The sequence below is a fragment of the Pipistrellus kuhlii genome, unplaced genomic scaffold, assembly GCF_014108245.1.
Source record: "Pipistrellus kuhlii isolate mPipKuh1 unplaced genomic scaffold, mPipKuh1.p scaffold_m20_p_1, whole genome shotgun sequence".
Classification (NCBI taxonomy): domain Eukaryota; kingdom Metazoa; phylum Chordata; class Mammalia; order Chiroptera; family Vespertilionidae; genus Pipistrellus; species Pipistrellus kuhlii.
The window spans coordinates 84,087,699-84,114,326 of record NW_023425404.1 but is presented as its reverse complement, the minus strand read 5'-3'; the positions used below and the strand labels follow the sequence as shown (position 1 = coordinate 84,114,326).

Sequence of the window (26,628 nt, the reverse complement as noted above, 5' to 3'; positions counted from 1 at the left end):
TACTTTAAACAATTAAAAAGAAGGAAAAAATAACACACACAAATAATAATGGTTTTAACAATGTTTGAGGAACTTAATAATAACTTCAAGGAATATATTGAGAACTTCAACAGCATGAAGAAAAAATAACAAATGAAGAGCATAATATCTCAAATGAAGAATATACTACAAAGGAATAAACATGAACACAGGATCAAATCAGTGATTTGGAAGACAAGGTAGCAGAAAACAGCCAATCAGAGCAGCAAAGAGAAAAAAGATTATTTTTTAAAAATGAGCATAGTTTAAAGGACCTTTGAGACAACATGAAATGTAACAAAACTACTTCATAAGCTACCAGGAGAACAAAGATTAAGGGATTGAGAACCTATTTGAAGAAATGATGGATAAAAACTTTCCTAACCTAGTGAAGGAAAAAGATCCAAAGAGGCCCACACAAAGACACATCATAATTAAAAATGGCAAAGCTGCTGAAACCGGTTTGGCTCAGCGGTAGAGTGTCAGTCTGCGGACTGAAAGGTCCCAGGTTCGATTCCGGTCAAGGGCCTGTACATTGGTTGTGGGCACATCTCCGTTAGTGGGTGTGCAGGAGGCAGCTGGTTGATGTTTCTCTCTCATCGATGTTTCTAGCTCTCTATCCTTCTCCCTTCCTCTCTGTAAAAAATCAATAAAATATATTAAAAAATAAAATAAAATGGCAAAGGTTAAGGATAAAGAGAGAATCTTAAAAACAGCAAGAGAAAGATAGTCAGTTACCTACAAGGGAATTCCAATATGAATATCAGCTGTTTCTCAACAAAAGCATTTCAGACCAGAAAAGATTAGCATGAAATATTCAAAGTGATGAAAAAAAAAGACCTATAACCAAGACTATGCACTTCTCAGAAAGGCTATAATTGAAAACTGAAGAAGAAATAAAGTGCTTCAGATGAGAAAAAGCTAAATGAGTATGGAAATTTTAACAATATTGCTTCTTCTTATCCATGACATGGTATATCCTGCCATTTATTTGTATCTCCTTTAATTTCTTTACAATCTTCTGATTTTCCAAGTACAGGTCTTTTATCCCCTTGGTTAAATTTATTCCAAGGGTATTTTTTTGTTTTTTTGTTTTTGTTTTTGGATGCAGTTTCACATGGGATTGTTTTCTTACCTTTTCTTTCTGATAGTTTGTTATTGGTGTGTAAAAATACAACCAAGCTCAGCTGGTGTATCTCAGTGGTTGAGCACAAACCCATGAACTAGGAGGTCATGGTTTGATTCCTAAGTCTGGGTACATGCCTAGGTGTGGGATCAATTCCCATTGGGGGGCATGCAGAAGGAAGCTAATTGATGTTTCTCGCACATCATTGATGTTTCTCCCCCTTTCCTTTCCTTTCTCTGCAATCAATTAAAGCATATTAAAAATAAAATAAAAAGCAACCAATTTCTTTTTATTTATTCCTTGACCTCAATGTTAATCCATCCAATATTTATTGTAAAAGCATACTCCTGAAGCAATCTATAGATTCAGTGCAATCTCTTTTAAAATACCAATGGAATTTTTTACAGAATTAGAGCAAATAATTCTAAAATTTATATGGAACTTCAAAAGACCTCAAATAGCCACAACAATCTTGTTAGACATATTACTGGGAGTGCTAGCCATAGCAATTAGACAAGAAGAAGAAATAAAAGGCATCCAAATTAGAAAAGAAGTAAAACTGTCATTATTCTCAGATGACATGATACTATACAGAGAAAACCCTAAAAATCTTATTAAAAAAAAAACTACTAGATTTAATAAATGAATTTGGCAATGTAGCAGAATACAAAATTAACATCCAGAAATCTGGCCTTTTTTATACACCAATAACGAACTCATAGAAAGAAAAACAACAAAAACAATCCAATTTACCATCACACCAAAAAAATTAAGATACCAAGAAATAAACTTAACTAAGGAGGTAAAAGACCTGTACTCAGAAAACCATAGGACATTGAAAGAAGAGATAGAGGAAGACATAAACAAATGGAAGAACATCCTGTGTTCATGGATTGGTAGAATCAACATCATTAAAATATCCATACTACCCAAAGCAATCTATAGATTTATGCAATCCCCATTAAAATGCTAATGGTATATTTCACAGACCTAGAATAAACTCTCCTAAAATCCATCTGGAATAAAAAAAGACCACAAATAGCCACAGCAACCTTGATAGAGAAGAATAAAGTTGGAGGGATCACAATACCAGATATCAAGCTATATTACCAAGCTACAGTTCTGAAAACTGCTTGATACTAGCTCAAGAACAGACATATAGACCAATGGAACAGAACAGAGAACCCAGCAACCAGCCCAACCTACTTTGCTCAATTAATATTTGACAAAGGAAGCAAGTCCATACCATGGGAGTCAGGATAGTCTTTTCAATAAATGGTGTTGGGAAAATTTAATACATACATGAAAAAAATGAAACTAGACCACCAACTTACACCATACACAAAAATAAACTCAAAATGGATAAAGGACATAAATGTAAGATGGGAAACCATCAAAATCCTAAAGAATTCATAGCCAGCAAAATATCAGACATATGATACCAAAGCAACATCTTTACTGATACAGCTCCTAGGGCAATGGAGGCTAAAGAGAAAATAAACAAATGGGACTGCATCAAAATAAAAAGCTTCTGCACAGCAAAAGAAACCATCAACAAGATAACAAGAAAGCCCACTGCATGGGAAAACATATTTGCCAATGTTATATCAGATAAGGACCTAATCTCCAAAATTTATAGGGAACACATACATCTTAAGAAAGGGAAGATGAACAATCCAATTAACAAATGAGCAAAAGATCTAAATAGACACTTTCCGAAAGAGGACATAAAGAAGGCAAAGAGACATATGAAAATATGCTCAAGTCACTAATCATCCCAGAAATGCAAATTAAAACAACAATGAGGTACCATTTCATACCTGTCAGAATAGCTATCATCAACAAATGACAAGTGATGGCGAGGATGTGGAGAAAAGGGAACCCTTGTTCACTGTTGGTAGGAATGCAAACTGATGCAGTCACTATGGAAAACAGCATGGAGTTTCCTCAAAAAATTAAAAATTTGACCTAGTAATCCCACTTTAGACATATATTGCAAGAAATAAATGACACCAATCAGAAAGGATATATGCACCCTATGTTCATAGCAACACAATTTACAATAGCTAAGCTTTGGAAACAGCGTAAGTGCCCATCAGCAGATGGGTGAATTAAAAAAAATGGTGGTACATTTACAAAATGAAATACTATGCTGCTATAAAAAAGAAAGAACTCTTACCATTTGCAACAGAATGAATGGCCCTGGAGTGCATTATTCTAAGCAAAATAAGTCAGTCAGAGAAAGATAAATATCACATGATCCACTCACTTGTGGAATATAATGAACAACATAAACTGATGAACTAAAATTGATCAGAGACAGAGAAGCTTTGAACAGAGCTATTCAAACTTCAGAGAAAAGGCAAGGAAGTTAAGAGATCAACCAAAAAGCTAAAGCCAGTTTGGCTCAGTGGATACAGGGTCGGTCTGTGGACTGAAGGGTCCCAGGTTCAATTCTGGTTAAGTGCATGTACAATGGTTGTAGGCATATCCCCGGTAGCGGGTGTGCAGGAGGCAGCTGATCAATGTTTCTCTCTCATCAATGTTTCTAGCTCTCTATCCCTTCCCCTTCCACTCTGTAAAAAATTAATAAAATATATTTTAAATGGTTTTTTTTAAAGTGTAGACTGTATGCCTAAACAGCATGCACAATATCTGTACATGCTGATTTCCTCGTTACTGTTGGTGTGTGCTTTGGGACAGCTGTAGAAATTGAAACTAGCTACATTTCTACATTGATCATAACTCTGTTCAGTATTTAAGCACGATAACAATGTCAAATTTTTATTGAGAAAGCATCAGTTACCAGCACATTCCTACTGGCTAGAAGCTATTAGAGAACATGCCCCCATTCTTGTCTGATTCTCAAACATCTCCAGCCTCATAAAGTGAGATGTATGCCCCAAACTGTAAAATAGTAAACAGTTTGCAAAAAATGAATAACAAGCCGGAAAAAAAGTAGAGTGAACTAAATTTAAAAAACTTTAAAAGTGGACTTCGATTAATGTTAGATACCTTTCATTTACAAACTCAAAGGTATGGGAATACCTGCCAGCAGTGGAATGCCATCCTCTGGGAATTAAGGTAAAATGACCCCAGGATATATCAGAAAAGTCCTCTCAGACACCTGATCTGGAGAGGGACCATAAATTTATGGAAACAGAGTTACTCTTTAAAGAGCACAAAAAAGAACAATATTATACTAAAACTGAATGTGTTGGGGATCTCTTTGGGAGGAAAATATAATATGGACTTAGCAAATTTAGTAAGTACTAAGAATATAAAAAGAATTCATGCTCTAACTGGTTTGGCTCAAGGGATAGAGCGTCGGCCTGCGGACTCAAGGGTCCCAGGTTCGATTCCGGTCAAGGGCATACCTTGGTTGCAGTGCATACCCAGTAGGGAGTGTGTAGGAGGCAGCTAATCGATACTTCTCTCTCATCAATGTTTCTAACTCTCTATCCCTCTCCCTTCCTCTTTGTAAAAAAATTAATAAAATATATATATTTTTAAAGAATTCTTGACAAGGGAGTTCTCTAGCACCTTGAATATGAAAGGAAAAACAGTTCATTCAATACATGTGAAATAAACTTCTCAGCTCTAGGATCATGAATAAATAACTAGTGAGAATTCAAGAACTTTCAGGAAAAAGATGTATATGTAGCTAACAATAAGAAAATGCTAAGGCACTCAATTCCATTTAGTAGATATGGATCAACTACCAAAACAAAGCAGTCCCCAATGGATACTGCAAAATTCAAGTCTATTTAGCTCCTGAAAGAGATGAACCATGCTGCTGGCCTCCTTGCCACAGATTTGAGTTTCCTACAAAATGTTAGTAGATTCAACAGCCAGAGGTTTAAGAATACATTTCAGAGGTGAGGTACTAATTCTTGGATCTTGTTTCAGCACCTACAGCTGGACCGACCACTCCCAACGCGAACCTGGTGGATGAATGTGATGATGACCAGGCCAACTGCCACAGTGGAACAGGTGATGACTTCCAGCTCACAGGTGCAGAAACCATCTCCATCCCATTGCTATTCCATTTCAGTTCATGCTGCCATTGAGACCACCTAACTAATGCCTGTTTGTGTTTGTGTAGCTCCTCATGGCAGTGGTCATGAGGGTGGTGGCAGAGCTGTCTCAACAAAAGCAGCCTTGCCAGAAGACATGCATTTTTGTTTCCTTCATGTAAAGAACTTGTTCTTAGTCATGGCCACTTGAAATTATAATTTTAGTATTTTTAGAGCTGATGCTAGGATTATTTTAATTGAATAAGTATTTTTCCATGACTAAAAGTGCTAAACAGATCCCCATCTTCAATCCTCCACCCCATTATCACATTAATTTCTAGTACATAACCACATTTTAGAATGCTTATTTTTCTTTTCTAGTGGGATACTTTTTTTTGAGTGGGCCCTTTATCCAACTAATTGATGAAATTAGGCTTGTATTTGTAATGAAACTTTTAAATTGGATTTGGTAAATCATTTTACATTAAAAATTTCAATAACAGAATCAATTGTCATTACACATTACCAACGACTAGCAAGTATATCAGGGCTGGTGTGTGCCAAATGTCTCACTAATTAATTTAGAGTATTACTCCATAATATTCTAAAACCCTCAGAGCTAGCAAGTGACCTTCTCTTCCAATTGGAATGGCAGAGCAAATGTTAGGCAAATGAGGAAATGGGATTACACCAATTTTAAATTGGCCCAAGCAATTTCCACCCTATTGTTGCAAAAGGTACCATGGGACCTTTATCCGGGTCAAAATGCAGCTTCATATAGCATCTGACTCTCACTTTAGATTGAACCCTTGGATGAAGGTCTGTATTTTTGCTTAGAAAGGACTCAGAGAGCCCACATAATTAATTTTCATGTAATTTCATAACAGTGCATAATGTTATTGGATAATGCATTCATGTGGCCAATAAATGCTACATTGCTTTGTGCATTTGAAAATAAAACTTATATATGTAGCCATAAGCTACAAAAATTACTCTAATTAATACAGAGTTGATTTTTTTTGCAAGATGTCAAGTTGAAGCTTAAAACTCTACAGCAGAGGTTAGAAACAGAGTGCCATTCTATGAACCAGGTCCCCTGGAACCTTCCCAGGGTTGCCTGTAAGCACTGCCCCAATCCTCAGGCTTTTTGTAGACCATATCACACATCCGTAGTGAAATTCCTCATAAAAAGGAATGGCTGCAATAATTGAAGTATACCCTTTTCAATTAGCCTCTTGTGGAGAGGGTTCTTTTCTTTATATACCCTAAAGTGGTCAGTTAATATAGATTAGAACAAAGCCTCAGATTTACAAAGCCTCATATCAGAACAACCAACTTTCTCATTTTTATATCAGTTCATTACTGAATCAATTGAAACTAAAACCTTTTAATGAAATAGAGCAAGTATGTTAGCCTGGAGCAAATTGTGTATGGCAACAATTATAAACCACAGAAAATGAGTCATTTATAGTGGAAAACTGGCAATACTTTCAAACTATAAGGTTATGGCTTATCTACAGCTTTTGTAATCATATTTTCTGTACATAGAAAAAAAATTTCATTCCTGTTCATATTACCATGGCAAAAAAAGTTATTTTCTCAGGCCATCACATTTGTCTCCATAATTCTATAAATATAGGCATGATACTAAGAACTTCTGGGGTGCTCATAATGTACAATTCATGCCCTCATCAAGAAGGGATTTTAGAAGGCATTTCATGTTTCATATGTATTTATTGCATTATAACCAAGTTTGTGAAGCTATTTGGTATCCTTTCCTGAAAAAGGGTGCTCTCATATATAAATGTTTGCAAAGAGCAAAACCATCACCTAAGTCAGGTGCCTTTTCACATGTGAACAATTCACGACCTAGGTTCATTCTGCATTCTCCTTGCTCACTCTGGCACAGAATGTTTTGAAGGTTCAATACAAGAAAAACAAACTAAAAGCTTTCTCACTTTAACCCTGATAGATGGGGGAGATTAGGATCAAGGCTCTTTTGAACAGGGTTCAGTCCCTTAAAGCAGATGTTGTTGCTTTAATTTCTCTTCCTCGGTGACCTGTTTGTGTACAGAGATGAGTATTACAGTAAAATGCTCGTTACTTATAAACAACACTGAATTCCAGATGAAATACCAAGTGCATGGGAATGAGAGGTTTTGCTCTCCAGTATTTGCTTGTCAAGGTGAAAATTCACCTCCAAGTTATTCATTTGCAAATGGCTTTGAACTCATTACATAATAAGATTGCCTTCAAAGGCACTAGGAGGCCAGATTTCACATTGGACCTGTGTGTACTCAAGAGTGGAATTTGGCTTCCAACCTATAACAAAACGGATAATGCATATTGGTTTTATAAAGTGAGTTTTTCTCCTATAAGAACACTGGGAAGAGAATGCTAATGTGTTCTGGCCTCCCTCCAATTCTGCCATTATAGATTCACCTTCCTAACCCATAATATATATAATTCCTTCTTCCTGGTGCCTACCTCATTGAAGCCACAAACATGTGTGACCACTTAGCTGGAACATTTATTGGGAGAGCAAGGCTAACATGACTTGGTGCTGCATCCAATTAGCTCACAAGTCTTCAGACCATTCCAAAAGCATGATTCTACAGCTCTGATTCATGATCTGGATGATTTCCAATCTTTGGGAGCTGCAGGATAGGACTAGGGCTGGGTACAATAGAGATGATCACAGATCTTTAGTGAATGATACTATTGTGAGGTCTACAATGGCATCCTATAATCACCTCCAAAACTCTTTGTGACAGTCTTGGGTCTACCCCATGCCTTCCTTACTCCGAGTCTGTACAGGAATTTATCTCTTAGGAAAGCAAATATATAGTCTCTAACCATGGTCTGCAGTGCAGACACTTTTAAGGAAAAATGCCTAAACAAGCATGTAGGCAATAAATGGCAAAATGATGTTTCCTAAGCTTACTTGAGTATGAGACTCACCTGAGAAGTTTTCAGAATTACATATTTCAAGGGCTGACCCCCAGAGAGTCTGATTTTTAATGAGATCTGAGGAGAATAAATGGATTGGGAACTGCAATCTCAACAAACGTCCAGGTGATTCTTCTGGTTGGGCAAGTTTAGGACAGAAATATAATGATAAAAAGTGGACAATGAAAGAGCTAAGAGAGAAAAAAAGGACACAGCTAAGTATCCACATGGTCCCATGACCAGCAATCTCAAAGTCAACCCAAACTGAATGAAAGTTCACATTGCTCAGGGTGTTATTTGTGCAACCTCCAGTTCCTTGGAACTGTGAGGAAATGTTTTTCCTCATTTTCCTGCAGCTTTTTCAATATCTGGGCAGAATATCTGTCCTTGGGGGAAAATAAACAACTACTATTTGTAGAGAGAGAAAAAAGGGAGGAACTACTGCCACCAGTTTAAACCTTCAGTTTTTAAGAGATTGTAGGATCAGCCTTGCAATTCCCCTGAAGGAACACGTCTGAAACCTTGGGAAACTCATTTAAGCTTAGAGGTCTTGGCCGGGTTTAATGCCCCAGTTGTTGAGGACATTTGGAGGCCTTTGTTTTTACTGTTGCAATGGCATGCCATGTTCATTCTAGGAATCAGGGAATGAAGTATCAAACTCTCTCCACCACCTGGATGTCTTATGACTAAATGTTCTGGGTAAAAAAATAATAGTTTATTTGAACTTGACATTGTGATGAGCAAAATTTAAACAAAATAATGACTACAGCTGAGATTAAGTGAAGGATTTGCTGTGGAAAATGTTTGCCTCTATCTAATGTACATAACAACATTACTCTACTGCATATTCTCTACAATGCTTCATTTTTCTCACTTTTGTATGTGTTTGTTTTTCAGGTGGTACCACTGTGCTGACCACAGAAAAGCCAACCATACTAGACAGCACCATACAATCAGGTATCAAATAAAATAGAAAATGTGGTTGATTTCCCATATGCCTGTCTTCCCTCCCTGTCTCCTTCTAAAATAGAGCATTGCTGTTCAGCTTCTCTCAAAGCCCTAGAAAAGAGATGCCATGCAGCATCTGGTCTCTAAGCATGAGCCATAAATATTGCCTCCCTTCTATCCACATGTATTTGCGACAGGGAGTGAGATTTCCTGCTCAATCAGTAATTGCCAAATGGTGACAACTCAGCTCTCAACTGAAGAAATGGGCTAACATACTTTGTTTAACCACAGCACATCTAGGACATGGAATGTGTTTGCAAACTACAGAAGAAGGAAGTCGTACAAGCAGTAGCCTAACTATTTATTTTCATCACCATTCTACGAAATCAAGACAGGCAAAGTTTGTCAGTTTTGCCTGACACAGAGTTGGCAGTTTTACAACAGCATTTCCAGTGGGTGTGCGTGAAATGGGGGACAGGGAGCCAGGGTTCTAATTGTATTGTATGTGGGGAGAGGACCACCCTCCTGAACGGCACCTCCTCATCTTTTTATTAATAGAAAAGCACAATGACTTTTAAGGCCCTTAGTTTACTGTTTATCAAGGCCAACCACAGTTAAAAGGTGGCCTCACTCTCCTTTGTATTGTGTTAGTGTTCTGTAGAATTCTTCCCTACAGATCCACACAGAGGAAAACAGTCAGTATAAAGCAATCAGAGGTTTTAAATACTTTAAAGTTAATCATTAGAGTAAGGTGAACAGGTCAACGTTCCAGTTTCTCCCATTTCCTTTAAAGAAGCTCACTCAGGCTTCACCTCCACAGTCATTTATTAATGGGGCATGTGGTGTATATCAGTGTTTCCTCAGCACTATGACACTACCCAGCTAGGCAGAGGATATAAAGGATTGTTCTAATTAGTATGCTTCCTTAAAGGTCCTTATCACTGTTGACCTGATTAAACTGCAAAATAAACTTCTCTTCAGTTAGACTTAGCACCAAGTTTCCTGTAGTGTACTCAGGTTGCCAAAAGCCTTCTACCACGCAGTTCAAACAACCCAAATACCAAAAGATGAAAGAGAAGAAGAATATGTTCACCAAAAAATTCCAAAAAAGCTGTAGTCCTACCCACATCTTTTCATGTTATAAAATGTGGCCTTAATGGATTGTGTAGCAACCTGGAATGGCTGAAAATGCCTCATCAGTGAAGCATGGCCTCTTGCTTGCTCCCTTCCTTTCCTGAGAACCTTTACCCCTTCAGGGTGGTTTTCTGTGGAACAACCACCAGTGGGTCTTTTGGACTCAATAGTAGAGAAGAGGGGTGAGGTGAAAAAAATGAAGTTCTAATGATGAAGCAAACACTTTAACTATTATTTTAGTTTCTTCTTTTGCCAGAGAATGAATTAAAACCACTAATATATTGCCAATGAACTGTTTTATCTTGCCTATCAAAAGAGCTAGGGATCATTAACGAAATGAAAGAGAATGACAACTGCAAAGAAAACAGAAAGATAAATCAGATCCCCAAATTGGGTCATTCTCCCTATACTGTCAGAGCAGGAATGACTTTGTGAACACACTTGATTTGTGCATGAGCTCAAGGCCATTGGTGTGAAGGCTTCACAGAGGAGTTCCAGGGCCAGACAGTCATATCACAGGATCTACTCTAGTCAGAAAGCAGATGTGCAAATGATGAGTCAGATAGACCATTATTAGAAGTTCATGTCAAGCCAGAGTTTACTGATAGGGTCCAATTGTGAATTCCAGGGTTTGCCCAGAATCCTTTACAAATCACCCTGGTTTTCTGGTTTTCTATTGCCTGAATAAAATAATAAGCAAGTCTTTGGTTGTGGATAATGGATATCTGGTGTTTTGGGGGGAGTTCTGTGCATGTTCAGAATGCTCCACAAGGACCTGAGAGTGTTAGTCAGAGGCCAGGTCTAACTCCCCAGGGGTCAGGTCCACATTGTTCTGCAGGCTTCAGATTCTTCAGGTGTCTTTACAGGCAGTAGAAAATCAGAGCCCTAACCTCTCATTATAATCTGAATTTTATGAGGCCAGTATAAAGAGTCTCGAGATTTCATTTTGAGAATTCTTATCAATATAATAAACTCAGTGGACATATATTATTTATATGATGCCTGGGTTATAACCAGATGCATAAAAGTCTATTAATTCTCTAACAGGAATTGATGAAAATTCTGCATTTTAAATCCAGCTCCCTCTTGTGAAAACTTTTACCTTCTGAGGATCTTCAAACATCCCTAAAGCAGCTCAGAGTATATTCATAACTTTTGATTACATGGGCTCAGCTTCTCCACTTGTTTGTAGCAAACATCTGGCCTATAAGTAAGCAAGTTAAAACACTCCCTAGAAATTTAGATTTAAAAGTTAAATCCTTGTGCATGTATGGTGCTAATGATTCCACTGCGGTCAAGATAGGTTCAGCAAGTACTACTGGTGCGTGCTCACAGTGACTATAAATTTGTTTTAAGTTCAGAATACTGTTTCCTGCTATTTTAAGAGTTAAGAAAGAATTTAGCCAGATTATTCCCAATGAATTTATTTATTTTTAAAAATATATATTTTATTGATTTTTTAAAGAGAGGAAGGGAGAGAAATAGAGAGCTAGAAATGCCGATGAGAGAGAAACATTGACCAGCTGCCTCCTGCACACCCCCTTTCGGGGATGTGCCCGCAACCAACGTACATGCCCTTGACCGGAATCGAACCTGGGACCTTTCAGTCCGCAGACCGACACTCTACCGCTGAGCCAAACCGGTTTTGGCAGATTATTCCCAATGAATTTAACAAGAATTGGGTAATATTTTGAAGATTTAAAGATCAATAGCCCTATACATTTATTTCATTCATCTGTTGCTTTTTCCTTTCTCAGTTCTTTTCTCCTCCTCTGTTTTTCTTTCTCCGTTTTTCTTTTTTTTTTTCTTTTTCACTTCTATAAATGTTTATGTGTATTTTGTGTGTTTAATAGCCTTTCTACCCAGGCTTGAATTTTCAACACTGAGCTACACTTACTCTTACCTTTCCCTACAAAATGCATAGATTTTCAAAAACTTTATTTTAAATAATCAAGATTAACAAAAGAAAGCTATATAATCAGGACAAGAATATAAAAGAGTAGTAAAATCAAATTGTTAGAGCAATTCATCATGTTAGATTCATAGAACTAGAAAGAACATTGGAAGGTCAAGGTGAACTGCCATTCACTGCAGCAGGAGAAATGCCTAAACCATCTTTTCAGGCAAAGCTGTCCCATGTCCATGCAAAAACACCCAAGTTCATATATTTATGATATCACCAGAATATTGAGAGCTGAAATAATGAATAATGTGGTTTTCTGTATGATACAATAAATTTAATGTATTAACCAAGTAAATATAACAAGAAATGTGTGTCTCACAGTAGCTTGCTGCCCCCCTGTAAATGCTTGTCTTATAAACTACATTTAAGGAGAAAATACAAATTCATATATGCATTAACATTTTTCAATACTAACATTTTCTAATATGAGATTATGTACATTCCTGGGTTGTGGTGGTTGACATCCAAGATTGTTCATTCAGTCTTTGTTCAGTTTACTTTACTTCATCTGCATGATTTGACTTTGCTGCACAAGTGTGATACATTTTGGAAAGGGTTTCTCAGGCTCTTAGAAGTCTCATTTCATGGTTTTGATAGATTAGACATGAAATACAGCTCTCCAACAACACTGTGGCTGTAAAGTGTAGCCCTTTTGCACTAACTGAAAGTGTTCCTATTATACACATCCCTTACTAGTTTACTGTTTCACACTGGCTCTACTTATGCATGCTTTGAGAGGTCACATTGCCATTGAAAACATGATTCCATCCTTCTCAATTTAACAATTCATATAGTGAATGTTTTCAAAAAAATGTACATTAGTATTTGGAAAGAGTTCCTTGGAAACTAAAAGTGCAAGGAAAGTCATTCTTATCTATTCAAGAAATCTTTCCATTAAAATTCCTCTTCCCATTGTTAAAATTACGGAGGAGCCATGGAGCCAAGCTCAAAAAAAAAAAAAAAGTTTTGTAATAAATATTTTGGTAAAATTAAAGAAAAGATCAAAACAAGATATGCTCTCAGTCTGTTATGTGTTGTCCCCTAAAACAGCAGATAATACCACACTTCCCTTATTGCACACTGGGTTGGTTTTGAAACATTTTTAAGTTCAGTGGGCAAGTGCCGTAAGTGTGTTTCTCTCTGTTTCAATGCTGCCATCTTGTGGACTGCCTAATCTCAGTGAGGAGCACTGTCCCCATCCTGTGGGGAAAACAGGCGGCTTTGTGTTTCTTTCATTTTAACTGGGAGGCCTAATCGCTTCTCGGCCTTTTGGCTAAGATCAAGTGTTAACTGGGAGGCCTGGAACTGGCAGGATGAGCATTTTATCTTTAGGATTCATTTTACCAAAATAATTCTAAGCATCAATGATTTTATTATTTTCCATGCTTAAAACTCAAGTTACTTTCAAAAGAAGGGTGGAGTAAAAAAAGGATTTAAGAAAATACTATAGTACTTTGTAAAACACACAAGAGAAATATTTCCTGAGAATCCACCTATACTTTAATTTCAGATCCCAAAGGAAACGTTTGGAAGATTCAAAATACAAGAAACATTCCTGGCTAATGTGGTTCAGTTGGTTAGTGTCATCCCGTACACCCAAAAGGTTTCAGATTCAATTCCCAGTCAAGGCACTTGCCCAAGTTGTAGGCTCAATCCCTAGTAGGGGCAGCTTGGGGCAGGAAGGGGAAGCAACTGATAGATGTTTTTCTCTCCCTCTCTTTCTAAAATTAATAAAAATTAAAAAGCATATTCTCAGGTGAGGATTAAAGAAAATAAAAAATAAAAACTGGTAGTTATTTAAATGTGCCTTGGTTTTTACATGACCTTGCACTGAGGTTTTTAAGTGGATGAACAATTTATATGCAAATTTTAAAATTCACTGAAAAAGCAGAAACTGCACTTAAAATTAATTTACCTGATATAAAGCAGCACAGAAGAAGAAAAAAATCTTAAGATGTGCTTCAGAGATCTGACACTAAAGACCAGAAGCATTAGCTGCTGTGGTGAGAATATAAATAGCCTCCAGGATGAGGCATTCACCTGCCACATTTCTAGACTTGAGGTCCTTGAACAATATCTAAGATTTTTTTAATTAGTGAGTATCAATTTATATAACCCATCCTCACAAACAAAAATGCTTTTATATTAAATATTGCAGAAATAGGGAGAATGCTACCTACAGACATAACATACATGCTTTGGAAAGTAACCTTCCCAGAAATTTCATGTAAAATCAATTTGACAGACAGCCCATCATTTTTTTATAAAGCTGGATTTAAAAAGTTACTAAACGTCATTTTGCAAATGTTTTGACATCTCTGTGCATCTTTTGAGTTTCCTGGTAATTTTAGATTTTGTGGCTTTCCCAGAGTTTTCAAACAAATGTTAAGTTGTATAAATTGTGCTTTCCATGAACAAATTAAGGGCCTTTCTGATCTAAATAATTATATCTGTCTTTCTCTGTTTGTCTCTATTTTTCCTTTCCACCCATTGAAGAGTTTCCAACATATGGTTTTAACTGTGAATTTGGCTGGGGATCTCATAAGACATTCTGTCACTGGGAACATGACAATCACGTGCAACTCAAATGGAGTGTGCTGACCAGCAAAACGGGACCGATCCAAGATCACACAGGTACTGGAGAGTTCACTGTGGCCTCATTTCTTTGAATTAAGGCTTACTGTGGAGAGTTATTGGGATCTGTTACTCTAGGGGCACAGAAAATACTGCAGAGCATTCACTTATGCTTTTGTTTCCTGGAATTAACAAGACCTCTTTCCCTAACAGAGATAAAATCAGTAGCAGAAAATGCCGATTAAATTTGGCAACTGATTGACCTCCTGAAAAACAACAAACTGGGGAAAATCATGTGAATTAGTATCTTTTTAACACTTTTCTGGGAGCTTTTTGATGGAAAATATCAACATATTTAAAAGTATAAAGACATAGTAACAAACCCTAAATGTATGCAATCCAACTTCAAAAATTATCAAATCACAGGAATCTTACTTTATCTCTATTATCCCTGACTCTGGACTATTTTTAAACAAGTCCAGACATATATTTGCCCTCTCGTGTATTTACACAGTTGAATAAACAATAAGTGAGCTTTATGCTTGCCCTTTCTGGACCCTTGAAATAGAAGTGGATCTAAGTAGGGAGGGGTTCTTACTCTTTTGGAGAAGATTTTAAATCTGAGGACGTAGAAACCACATCAAATCCCTGGTCACAAGCCACCCCACCACCTGTCTTACTTTCCTTCTAACATTAAGTGGTTGGAGGAGGAAAGAAACTGACAGCAACCCCAGTGAGCTTTTCTATCTACCACCACCTGTTTCCTTCATAGTAATTTCATCACCCACCTTGAGGTATGGTATAAAGAGCCAGCAGTGCCCTACAAAAACACACATACACACACTCATCTGGAACGCCCAACCCACAAACATATATCTTACTCTAATGCTTATAGGCCTGCTTACCCAAGTAGTGGCTTCCCAAAGATTCTCCAAAAGGGCATTTGCTATTGCTGAGAAATCTCATTAAGCAAAGTTTCCCCCAAGCTGGTGCTTTGGGCGCATAGGTCAGTGGGCTGATGGATGGGCAGAGGGTACTTCAAGCCTTTCCCATTTTGTTGTTCACTCTCCCCCACCACTCCCCACCCCCGATGAATGTAACCATTAAGTAGGTTGAATAGGCCTCCTTCCACCACAGCTAGCTCTCTGCCTAATGAGAATGACAAGGAAATTGGATAAAATTGGACTCCTTCAATTCTGAAATACTTTCAATTGAATCTTAAGACAAGCCGTTTTAGAAAACTTAAAATACTTTGACTGTACATATAAATGGCATCAAATTAACCAAATGCAATTAGCTGGAATGAGGGCAGTAATGGTGGGAAAACTGATGCAAAGTAGAGCAAAATGGCTCAGTAGGATCTGACATTCGAAGGTTAAAAACAATGTTAGCCAGAGACAAAAGCTAAAAGGCTTGCAGAAGTATAGCACTAATTGAGAAAATGATGGCAGAGTTCCTGACCTAGAACTGTGATAAAACCCCTGAATGGAAAAATATCAGTATTTTATGTGATGAACATCAGAACAGGAGGGCTTGTCTTAGATTAACAGCAGAGAAATGTGGTTTCTTCAGGAGAATCTGTGCTTTTTGTTCTCTCAGACACCCAGATTTACTTAGCTGTCTAGCCTCCACAGCACAAAAAAACAATCATTTGCAGAGAGTGAAGGGTGAGCCTAATCTTTGAAAGGAAGGAGTTTGTTCATGTGAGAAAATGCAGGTGAAGGAGCCCTGCACAGCACACATGCACACAGACTGCCATGACACAGGATGGGGAACTTTGCAAACCAGACATGGAGATTGTTTCTAAATCAACACTACCCTAGGTACAATCTCCTCCTACTGCTCGCTTTTGAATTTAGTTAAAGGAATCTCACTTGTTTTTCTGCATCTGACCTGTAAGGATGAAACTATACACCTCCTCAGAGAGGATTCCTGAAGCGCAGCATCTTTACCCGGTTCACTGAACACATGGAATTTGAATAGACCCGTTGTTACATGGCAAATGCTGTGTTGAGCATTTGAGATGCACATCTAAGGAAGGGTAGCCCTGCCCTTGAAGAGCTCATAGTCTGCGTCGGGGTGGAAACAATCAGAGTGCAGAGGAATGAGGGTGCCCTATACCAAAGGAGATCATGATGGTGAAAGATAAGACAGGAGGGGTCAGAGGAAACAGGCCTGCCCCACAGACAGTGTAAGCTTGGTTTGAATAAGGAATGACATGTACAGAGCTATGGAGGGGTGGGGTCTGTGTCAGTGGATTGCTAGTGGTGTGCTTCGGACAGATTCTCATGGGAAGAGGTTAGATATGGGGCTGGGCTAAAGGCAGTGAGGAGCCAAGGAGGCATTTTAAATCAAAAAGTGACCTGAGCAGAATTTTCTGTCTACAATGGCATCCAGGCCAAGACCACGGCAGATTGCTCAGCCTTCCTCCTTCCACCCCTGACAGATTTTCTCCTGCTGTTTTCTGCCTATTCTAGGAATTGCCCAGATCAATTCCATGAAATCAATAAATGTCTTTCCTCTCTGCAGATTTCCAACTTCAGGGTGTGTTTTTTTCATAAGACTGAGGGTTGGTGAGACAAGATGGGTGTGTTGTCTACCTGTTTGCTGTCCATCTTGGTGGACTGATCCACTATTCCTCTCAGTGAAATGGCACTGTCTTCAAGACGGGCACTGCCACTTGGTAATTTAGTCAAATAAGAGAAACCCCAGGAGGGACTTAGTCAGCTGGTCACAGGGGACCCTCACAATCACTGCGAGCATAAACATAATCCTGGAGCTGTGGTTTTTATCTGCTCCCTTCTTTTATTATTCCACCCATGGGTTTCATTAATGTGCTCCTTCCAGTGCTATCTCAGATAAGCCCCCAAGTGAAGGAGGAAAGCTACCCTTACTCACTTCCCCGGACATTGTTGACACAGGCAAGCAGATAAAAGAATCTATGTGCACAGAGAAAATTGCCTCACAAATGCACAAGCCTCTGGGACAGCAAACAAAACACCCTTCTGCCCACTGAGGCCCCTAGCATCAGATTCACACCTACATCAGGTGAGGCATAAAGGAGGCGATTTCTATTTGCAGAGCAAACAGTGAAACATGACTTGTGTGTTAGACCAGATGGTGGCAAAAGGAAATGTTCCCACTGAGAGTAATTAAAAGCAAAGCCTAGAGTAGGTCCTCACAGCTCCGCAAGTGTCTATGTTGCCAAAATGTCACATTCTAATAAAGCCTCGAAAATGCAACCTTTCCTTTCCTTGAACCAAACATTCGCAACATACAGGAGCCTGGATCACAGTTGAGACCCAAGCTCTTGGGTTTATTTCAGGAATTTATAAGCCATTAAAGTAAACTAGGGAAAAATTATCTGAATTTGGGGGGAAAGTCATTAGATTATTTGGAAAAAATGCAGTTTTCTTATTAGCAAGCAATTATAGTGACCAAAGTATCATCAACCAGAAGTCCTGCTGCTTGAGACTTATATAATAAAACCTTAATATGCAAATTGTCCCCTCAACCTGGAGTTCAATTGCAAGTTTGACTGGGAGTTCAACCAGAAAGCAGGGCCAGCCCGCTAACCGCCCATGGCCCCTCCCCCTGGCTGGCTCTGCCCCTCCTGGCAGCTGGGGAAAGGGAGACCCCAGCTTGCATCTCACAGTGGGCAGCAGCTAGGAACCCTACCCATGTGCGAATTTTGTTCACTGGGCCTCTAGTGATAAATAAGAATACATCTAAGTTATTCCATTTAATGTTTGTGTTCACACGGGTTCTGCTGAAGCAAACTTAAAGTTGCACGAAAATAGATCTGCCCGGTGCTTTCAGTCCGCTTGCAGTGGTGCAGAGGCACCCTGAGTCACAGCCTGTGTCCCTATGCCAACGCATCCCTAATGATCAGCATCTAAATGTTGCTTTGCAGCCTTCCGCCAATCATATGCCCATTTATTGCAGCTCAGAGCCGAACCTTGGGTCCCCAACAACTGCACTCCATCCTTTTTCCACTGCAAAGCAGGTTTGGGTTCTTGGTACTCAGCTCAGGAGTGAGTCTGAGTGATGAAAGTTAAAAAAAAAAAAAAAAAAAAAAAAGAGAGAGAGAGAGAGACAAAGGAATCATAAATGTGGGCACTCTCCCTAACACAGTTTTCTGTCCTAGCAGGAGATGGCAACTTCATCTACTCCCAAGCTGACGAAAATCAGAAAGGCAAAGTGGCTCGTTTGGTGAGCCCCGTGGTTTATTCCCAGAACTCCGCTCACTGTTTGACCTTCTGGTATCACATGTCTGGTTTCCAAGTGGGCACACTAAGGGTCAAGCTGCGCTACCAGAAACCAGAAGAATATGACCAGCTGGTCTGGAGAGCCATTGGGCACCAAGGAGACCACTGGAAGGAAGGACGTGTCCTGCTCCACAAGTCTCTGAAGCTTTACCAGGTAAACGCCTTCCCCCAGTGGAGAGGGCTGCTGCTTCAGGGACATGGGGTTAATATTTTGAAGGTTATCAAGTGACATGTCAGAATCATTCTCAAAATTATTTCAGGGGTTCCCTAACTTGAGATATTGCTGCAATAATGATAATCTCAGCAGCATATTTCAGTCTCCTACATTACAGGAATAGAATCAATTATCTGATAAAGGAACAAAAATGTTACTTTATAATGGGGCTGTAACAATGAACATTCCTTTTATTTCCTGCCTCTTTCAGTTTTAAGTTTTGTATTATAAAAAGAGTGTGAGGACTTTAATGCCATCACCAGGCAGTTAATATAGATTGATGAGCATAGCATGTGCTTATGGGAAATCTCATGAATTTTATTTATGTTCTATAGCTTAAGCTGAACAAGCATTTGTAAACACTGCTGTTTAGGACTGAATATTTAAATAACTAAAAATTATCTCATTTTGTTAGGTGATTTTTGAGGGTGAAATTGGCAAAGGAAACCTTGGTGGGATTGCAGTGGATGACATTAGTATTAACAACCACATTTCACAAGAGGATTGCGCAAGTAAGTATAAGTTCTATAGAAACCAAGGGTAGGATCTTGGCATGAGGTCATCTTTGTCTTATTCATCTACACCTGGAATTTCACTGTTAACTATGAGAATATCATGTGAAATGATTAATCTAGTGCAACAGGGCAAAAATCAGGGTAGTTTTCCTTTAGCTACCCTATTACCTACTCTTCATTTTTAGAATGTCTGGATGGTACCTATAAAACTATATATGTGATGATGTGGATTCCAAAGATAATAATAAAGAAAAAAAAATCTCAATTTACAGGCTATATATGTGCCATACTAAAACACTCTGGTGAAAAGCAGAAAAATCAGACATCTGGATAATTCTAATTATTTGATGCATAAACAAAACAGCAGGCCTTTGAAAATGTTAATCACAGTGAATTTATAATTACATTGTTAATGAATCATAGAAGCCATAATTCTTTGTTTTATTACAAATAAGTAGATATTACTGACTCTTAAAATATTTAAAGTGATTCAAAAGAATATATTATATTTAGAAATGTTGCCTAGTATTTCAGAGTTTATGTTTTTTATGGTCTGATATATATATATATATATATATATATATATATATATATATATATATATATGGCTCATTGCAGGAAGATTCCTGCAATAAAGCTTTCTGCTGCGGTTGTTGCCCCACCTGCTTCCTTCTCTTCTCCCCACCCCACCTGCTTTCCTCCCTTCTCCATCGCCCAACTTGCTTCTCCATAGCTTCGCTCCCTTCTGCAGCACTTGGTTTCTTTCTATGCTGTATTCAGACTTCGCTTTGGCCTGGATATGCAAATTAACCACCATGTTGGTTGGGTTAATTTGCATACTCACTCTGATTGGCTGGTAGGCGGGACTTATGGGCATAGCAAAGTTGCAGTCAATTTGCATGTTTCTTTTATTAGGTAGGATATATATGATAAAAATCTGACAGAAAACTTAAGTCATATGCCCTTGTTCTTAATATAGCATCACTAATGGTAGTGTAATAGCACAGTAATTAGTATTAAGCTACATTTGCTACACTTAAACTTCTGTTATATATTATTACATAATATGATGTTAATTGTAACAAAATGGAATGATCCTATTGGGTGAATTAAGACAAAAGAGGCCTTTTGGGATTTTGGTCACTTCAGCAATTTACAAAAGTTTTCATTATATAATATATTGAATATACACAATGCCTAAAGCAGCAGTGATTTGATAGGGTCTGTTGAAAACATTGGAGGAAATGAAAAAATCAGTGAATAAAAATCCAAAAGAAACCTAGTTGAACCATGAATGTGTGTGTATGTGCGTGTGTGTGTGTGTGTGTGTGTGCACGCGTGTATGTTTGTGTAAGATTTCTGCACTTGTGTGATTGTATTTTGTTGGCAATTCAAATATCTCTTTTAATTTTGTTTGACTTGTCAGGACAAGCAGATCTGGATAAAAAGAACCCAGAAAATAAAATTGACGAAACAGGTAAATGTATCTTCTTGATCAATTTTTAAAATAGTTTTCTATGGCTTTCATTTTATTTATAGGGAAACTTTCTGTCACAATCCAATTTAAGCTGATATGAAATCTTGAGGATTGTGTAAGTGGTTGAGCTGTGGGGAAGAATGCCAGCCATGGCCTTTCCTCTATGAGCTGGAAGAGGACTTAGAGAACCAGTCTCATTTGATAACAATGGAAATAGATAACTAGTGAGGACTGTGATATACCTAAGATCTACAGTTATCTTCATACTGTAATTTGAAACTGACCCAAATACTTGGGTCTGGTTGATATCCAGATATGGTCTTTAAAGGGCTGGAGCCCAGTGTCTGCAACAATTTGTTGAGTTTGGTGCATATGTTCCAATCCTCATCTACTGGAACCCTAATTTTGTGGTGATGATGATGATGATGATGATGATGACGATGATGACAAGGATTTATTGAGGAGCTAGAATGTCCCAAGCACTTTACTTATTGCATAGATGATCTCTATCTTCCTCACTGTTATCCTCTTTCTCTGAGGTACATTTTTCAGATGAGGAGACTGAAATTCAGGGCAGTGACTTCCCTTAAGTAGCATTGCTATTTAGGTGGTTGCATCTGACTTGAGATTGATTACCTTGAAAATGTGTTTTCTTTGGACACTGGTTGGTGATCCAATTTAAGACATTTGATCAGAGTTAGGCCTTGCCTGGTGTTATTTTATTTCTATAAGTTTCTACACCTCAGCCAGCAGTTTTGAGTCATTGGACACTTGTCCCAGCCCTGCCCATTAGCATCAGCATCTGTTGCTGTTAACAATGTAGTCCGACCACAGCCAGACTTGAACTTGATTGAGATACATGGCTCATTTAGCTTAGCTACATAGCCTGCTCTGAGATGTCAACATTACTAAAGGTTGTTCCAAACTAATGTTTTACCATGGGTTGTTTTCCCCTATTTAGGGACTTGCATCTCACATGTTAGGTTTTCTTTGACTGGTATCTTTGTTGATCCAAACACCCCTAAGTAAACACCCTGCATGTTGCACATTAACATTTTAGTCTCATTTCTAGTACCAGGTAATTAGGATCAAAGTTCCCATATTCATAAGCTCTCATGTTTTGCTCTAGAGAAAACATTTCTCCAGGGACTGAACTGCAGGGACGTATGACTGTCTCTAGGGAAACCCCAGGGCTGCAAAGATGCTGATTACTGAACGGTTTTTATTCGGCACAGCACAGACACAGTCTCTAGATAGGAGCCATGGCCTGTTTTTAATGTCAACAGCAAGCATTCTCTTTATCTGCAAGATCTCTTTTTCTTAAGAGAAATCATTGTAGACTTGGGAGAAACTTCCCTGAATCAAAGATCTCCATGTGGGAGAATAAACACTGTGTAAACCATTCCAAGCACTGGACACAGCACCCCATGAAAGGGCAGCTTGGGAGGTTTCCTCGTTTCTGGGCGGGGATGAGGCGAATACACAGGGAAAGGTTAAATCCTCCTCCAGACAAATGTGTGACTAAGCATTTTGCAAAGCTTAATGACTATATCTGGCCAAGAACTAAAATCACAGATTACAATCTAGCACAGCTGGTGGGTTGCATGAAAGCTAAATTACATTAGAAGTAAACCCCACTGTTTACCCAGAATTGGTTGTGTCCATGTGCTAGGCTAGCTGACCGAGTCCCAGCTCCCTCGCCTTCCACATCTCCATTCCCAGCAATGAGTCAAACACAAACCTGGCTGTTTCCCAGCACTGAGGGAGCCAAAACCCAATTCAGAGATCTCCCACAGGCTCTGGGGCAAGCACAGGCAAAATAAACATGCGATTTTCTCCTTTTTCTGTCCTTTTCTCTATTTTTCTGTCTACTTCCATGTGATATATTGGCAGTGCTCATAGATCCAATTTTGTTTTTCTCCCTAGGGAGCACCCCAGGATATGAGAGCCTGGGAGAAGGTGATGAGAACATCTCCAAGAAGCCAGGCAATGTGCTGAAGACCTTGGACCCCATCCTCATCACCATCATAGCCATGAGTGCCCTGGGTGTCCTCCTGGGTGCTGTCTGTGGGGTCGTGCTGTACTGTGCTTGTTGGCATAATGGAATGTCAGAAAGAAACTTATCTGCCCTGGAGAACTATAACTTCGAACTTGTGGATGGTGTGAAGTTGAAAAAAGACAAACTGAACACACAGAATACTTATTCAGAGGCATGAAGGCAGACAGATGAAAAGACAGAGAATTGAGGTGAAGGACATAACTTGAGTGTGTTGATCTTTCACTGTATAGGCTGGAAAATGCGTCGATGACGCTGAGCCAGGCTTTTCTCAGGAGTTTCAATGAGTATGGCCAACAGACATGAACAAGTTAGCTGTATTAACAATCGGAATCATGTACAGTCAGCTTTTTTCTGTTGGTTTAATTTGAATCATCAGATGCTGGTGTTGAGACCAAGTATGATTGACTTAATAATTCATTTTGATTCCCCTTCCCCCTCTCTCCTCTTCTTTTTATGGATACTTTTCTGAAACTGTGCAAAATCCAAGATGCTGGTGCCAAGTGTATTCCCTGGGGCCCTTTTGACGAACATGCTACCTGTAGCCCATGCCCACAGTTTATTAGAATCCCTGCATTTTAGTGGACTCCTGAAGCTGTACCTGTGTATAATCGCCTACGTTGTGCCCAGGCAAAGGAGGATTAGGGTTTTGCTTTAAAGTACTGTAGCTTCAGTACCAGTACAGTGTGTCACCTCTGTTTATGAAGCAATACCGTCAAGTTTCCTAGATGTTTTCAGTGTTGTACTAAACCTCGTGCTTGTGAACTCCATACAGAAAACTGCCCGATCACCAGACACTGCTGGCAATTTGGCGTGCTGCCAACAACCACAAGGGAAATCCACGGCACTGGCTAGTCCATGTCCTCTCAAGTGCCTTTTTGTTTGTACTGGTTCGCGTTGTGTTCCATTAATGACCCGCTCTGTTCTTCGATGGTGAAAGCCCAACTTGAATCAAACCCTGGTGACCCACTGACTAAAAAGAAAGTATATTTTAGTGTAAGATGTCAGCCCTCTCCCCCAACCCCCGAAAACCAAGGGCTGGGAAGATTTGGCAACATGGCTTAATTCTTCTGTTTTTTCTGTAGTTCAATTTCATGTCTCTTGATCCTTTTGTATAAAGCTGCAATATTCTCTCCTACTGTTCTTTCATATGGAATGTATTTTCAAATGTAAACTCTTTCTCTCCTATCTCTCTGTCTTTTCTCTCTTAAAATTTAAGCATTTGCCATTGTCCAGAAAAGAAACTTGCAGCTTTAACCTGCTGGTAATGGCAAAGAATTTTACTGGACTTTATGCTTAAAAATAAGTAAGTAAGAAAATAAATAAATAAATAAATAAGGGAAATTCCTAACTCTGCCCTCCAAAGTCTAACTTTGGTTTTCTTGTTAACTGGTTAAAGTGACAGTATCTTTTTTCCTTGAGCCATTTATATTTATTCCAATCAAAATAATCTTTGATAAAAATGTTTGCATTTAGTAGAAATAATGGTAAATTGAGAGAAGAAATTATATTAATTGGCTTTCAAGTGAGACCCAAAGGAAGGGTCTCAAATTATCCAACACCTTGGTTTTTACATCCAAATATGCAGAAATGATCCATGAAAACCTTTCTGTTTGGATATTAGATAAGACAAGGAAAGTGAAAAAGAATAATTAATTTAAGAAAGAGGCTAGAAATCCTGGTGCCTGATGGTAAAGTGTTTTTAGATAAGAAAGGGGAATAAAAATGAATAAAGTCAAAACAAATGTTTTTAAAAATCCCTTCAGCAGTAACTCGGAGAAAACAAGGCTTGAGTGAATGCTTCCAGAAACTTTCAATTGCTCACACAAAAAAAAAAAAAAAAAAGCCTGTCTTGAGACTGGTAGGTATACTTCTGATAGCTCAAAGAAGTAATATCTTATCAAGCAGCATATGAATTAATCCAAAGAAGCTTTGGTTGTTTTCACTCTATTTGTGGTCATGGCTCATTGTACATAGATCTTCCTCCCTTTCTGCATTGCTACAGGGCTCACTCAGAAATATTTGTGGGAATCACATTTGTATCATGGAGGAGACAGTCCATTCATCTTGGCTTAATTGGATTGAGAATGCATTTAGTTTCCAGGAAAGTATTGATCACTATAAAAGAAGAATGGATTTTTGTCCCCAGAGGCATTCATTCATTTGTTTTAATCATACCAGGACAAAAGCACTAAGACTTATTTTTTTTTTTAAAGACAATGAATTTAAGTTGTCCTCAGCCAAGGAAAAATGATACTGAGACTTTAAATTTTAAAGTATCTTGCACTGATAAATATATTTAAAAATTATATGTTTATAGAGTTATTAATTTGTAAAGTCAGTGTTATAAAATGTCCAGTTTATATTGTTTTAGGTTGTTTCGTAATTTTTAAAGGTGTAAAATAACATATTTTTTCTTTATTGAAGTCTATAAAACCTCCTGTAGTAAAATGTTTTCATTTTACTGGTATATTACTGCTTCGTGTTTTGTACCATCATAAAATTTTGTGCAAGTTTTTTTTACAGAAATTTTTATTTTCTATGACAGTATGACACTTGTAAATTGTTGTTTCAAAATGAACAACGAAGCCTTAACTTTAACTGACATTTGTATTCTCAGACACTAAGTAGTATAAAAACTGCATAGAACTGAACTGTAACTTAAATTCCAAACTATGACTACTACATTCCAAAGAAACAGTTGAATTAAACATTTTCATAAAATATCCCAAACCTGATGGCTTTTATTATATTAGCTTTGCTATTGTTAAAGAACTTGGTATTATTCCAGCATCAAATAACTTTCAAGGTATTGTGTGTTTTTTTAAGTTCTCTTTTAAAAAATAATTCTACCTAATAAAAGAGTAATATGCAAATTAATCACCACTAATTAATCACTACACCCACAAGCCACACCCACAAGCCAATCAGAGTGAGTATGCAAATAAACCCAACCAAGATGGCTGTGGCCACAGAGAGCAGGAGGGAAGCCTGGGTTTCCCAAACAATGGAGGAAGAAAGCTTTCCACCTGCCCTTACCAGCCTGAGCCTCCACTCAAGGCTACAAAGTTTCAATTATAGAAGGTAAACAAATCCAAACAGAAATGGCTGCAGCCATGAAACCAGCAGGAAGCTTGGCTCCACTCCAGGCTACATAGTTTCAATTGTAGAAGGTAAATAAATTCCAGATACCAGGGCCTCCACTTGGCTTTTTGGGGGGCATGGCCAGCCTGCAAACCACCACAGACCCCTCACCCAGGCCATCCCACACCCCAAGGGAACCCTTACCCTGATCCGGGACATCCTTTAGGGCAAACCAGCCAGCCCCCACCCATGCACCAGGCCTCTATCCTATCTAATAAAAGAGTAA

At 38.3% G+C, this 26,628-nt stretch overlaps 1 protein-coding gene across 5 annotated transcripts in view; it reads left to right on the top strand.

Moving 5' to 3' along the window:
* Positions 1–25,984, top strand: part of NRP1 (neuropilin 1) — a 166,192-nt gene extending 140,208 nt beyond the window's left edge. For 2 of the 5 annotated variants that reach the window (XM_036454107.2, XM_036454070.2), the window contains 7 exons: positions 5,054–5,158; positions 9,007–9,066; positions 14,651–14,788; positions 18,876–19,150; positions 19,626–19,722; positions 21,152–21,202; positions 23,129–25,984. In XM_036454107.2, coding sequence (XP_036310000.1) covers positions 5,054–5,158; positions 9,007–9,066; positions 14,651–14,788; positions 18,876–19,150; positions 19,626–19,722; positions 21,152–21,202; positions 23,129–23,418 — 1,016 coding nt within the window. In that variant the 3' untranslated portion in view covers positions 23,419–25,984. The remainder of the gene's footprint in view (positions 1–5,053; positions 5,159–9,006; positions 9,067–14,650; positions 14,789–18,875; positions 19,151–19,625; positions 19,723–21,151; positions 21,203–23,128) is intronic. The other 3 variants (XM_036454087.2, XM_036454098.2, XM_036454079.2) reach the window with 3 other exon arrangements.
* The last annotated feature ends 644 nt before the right edge of the window (positions 25,985–26,628 follow it).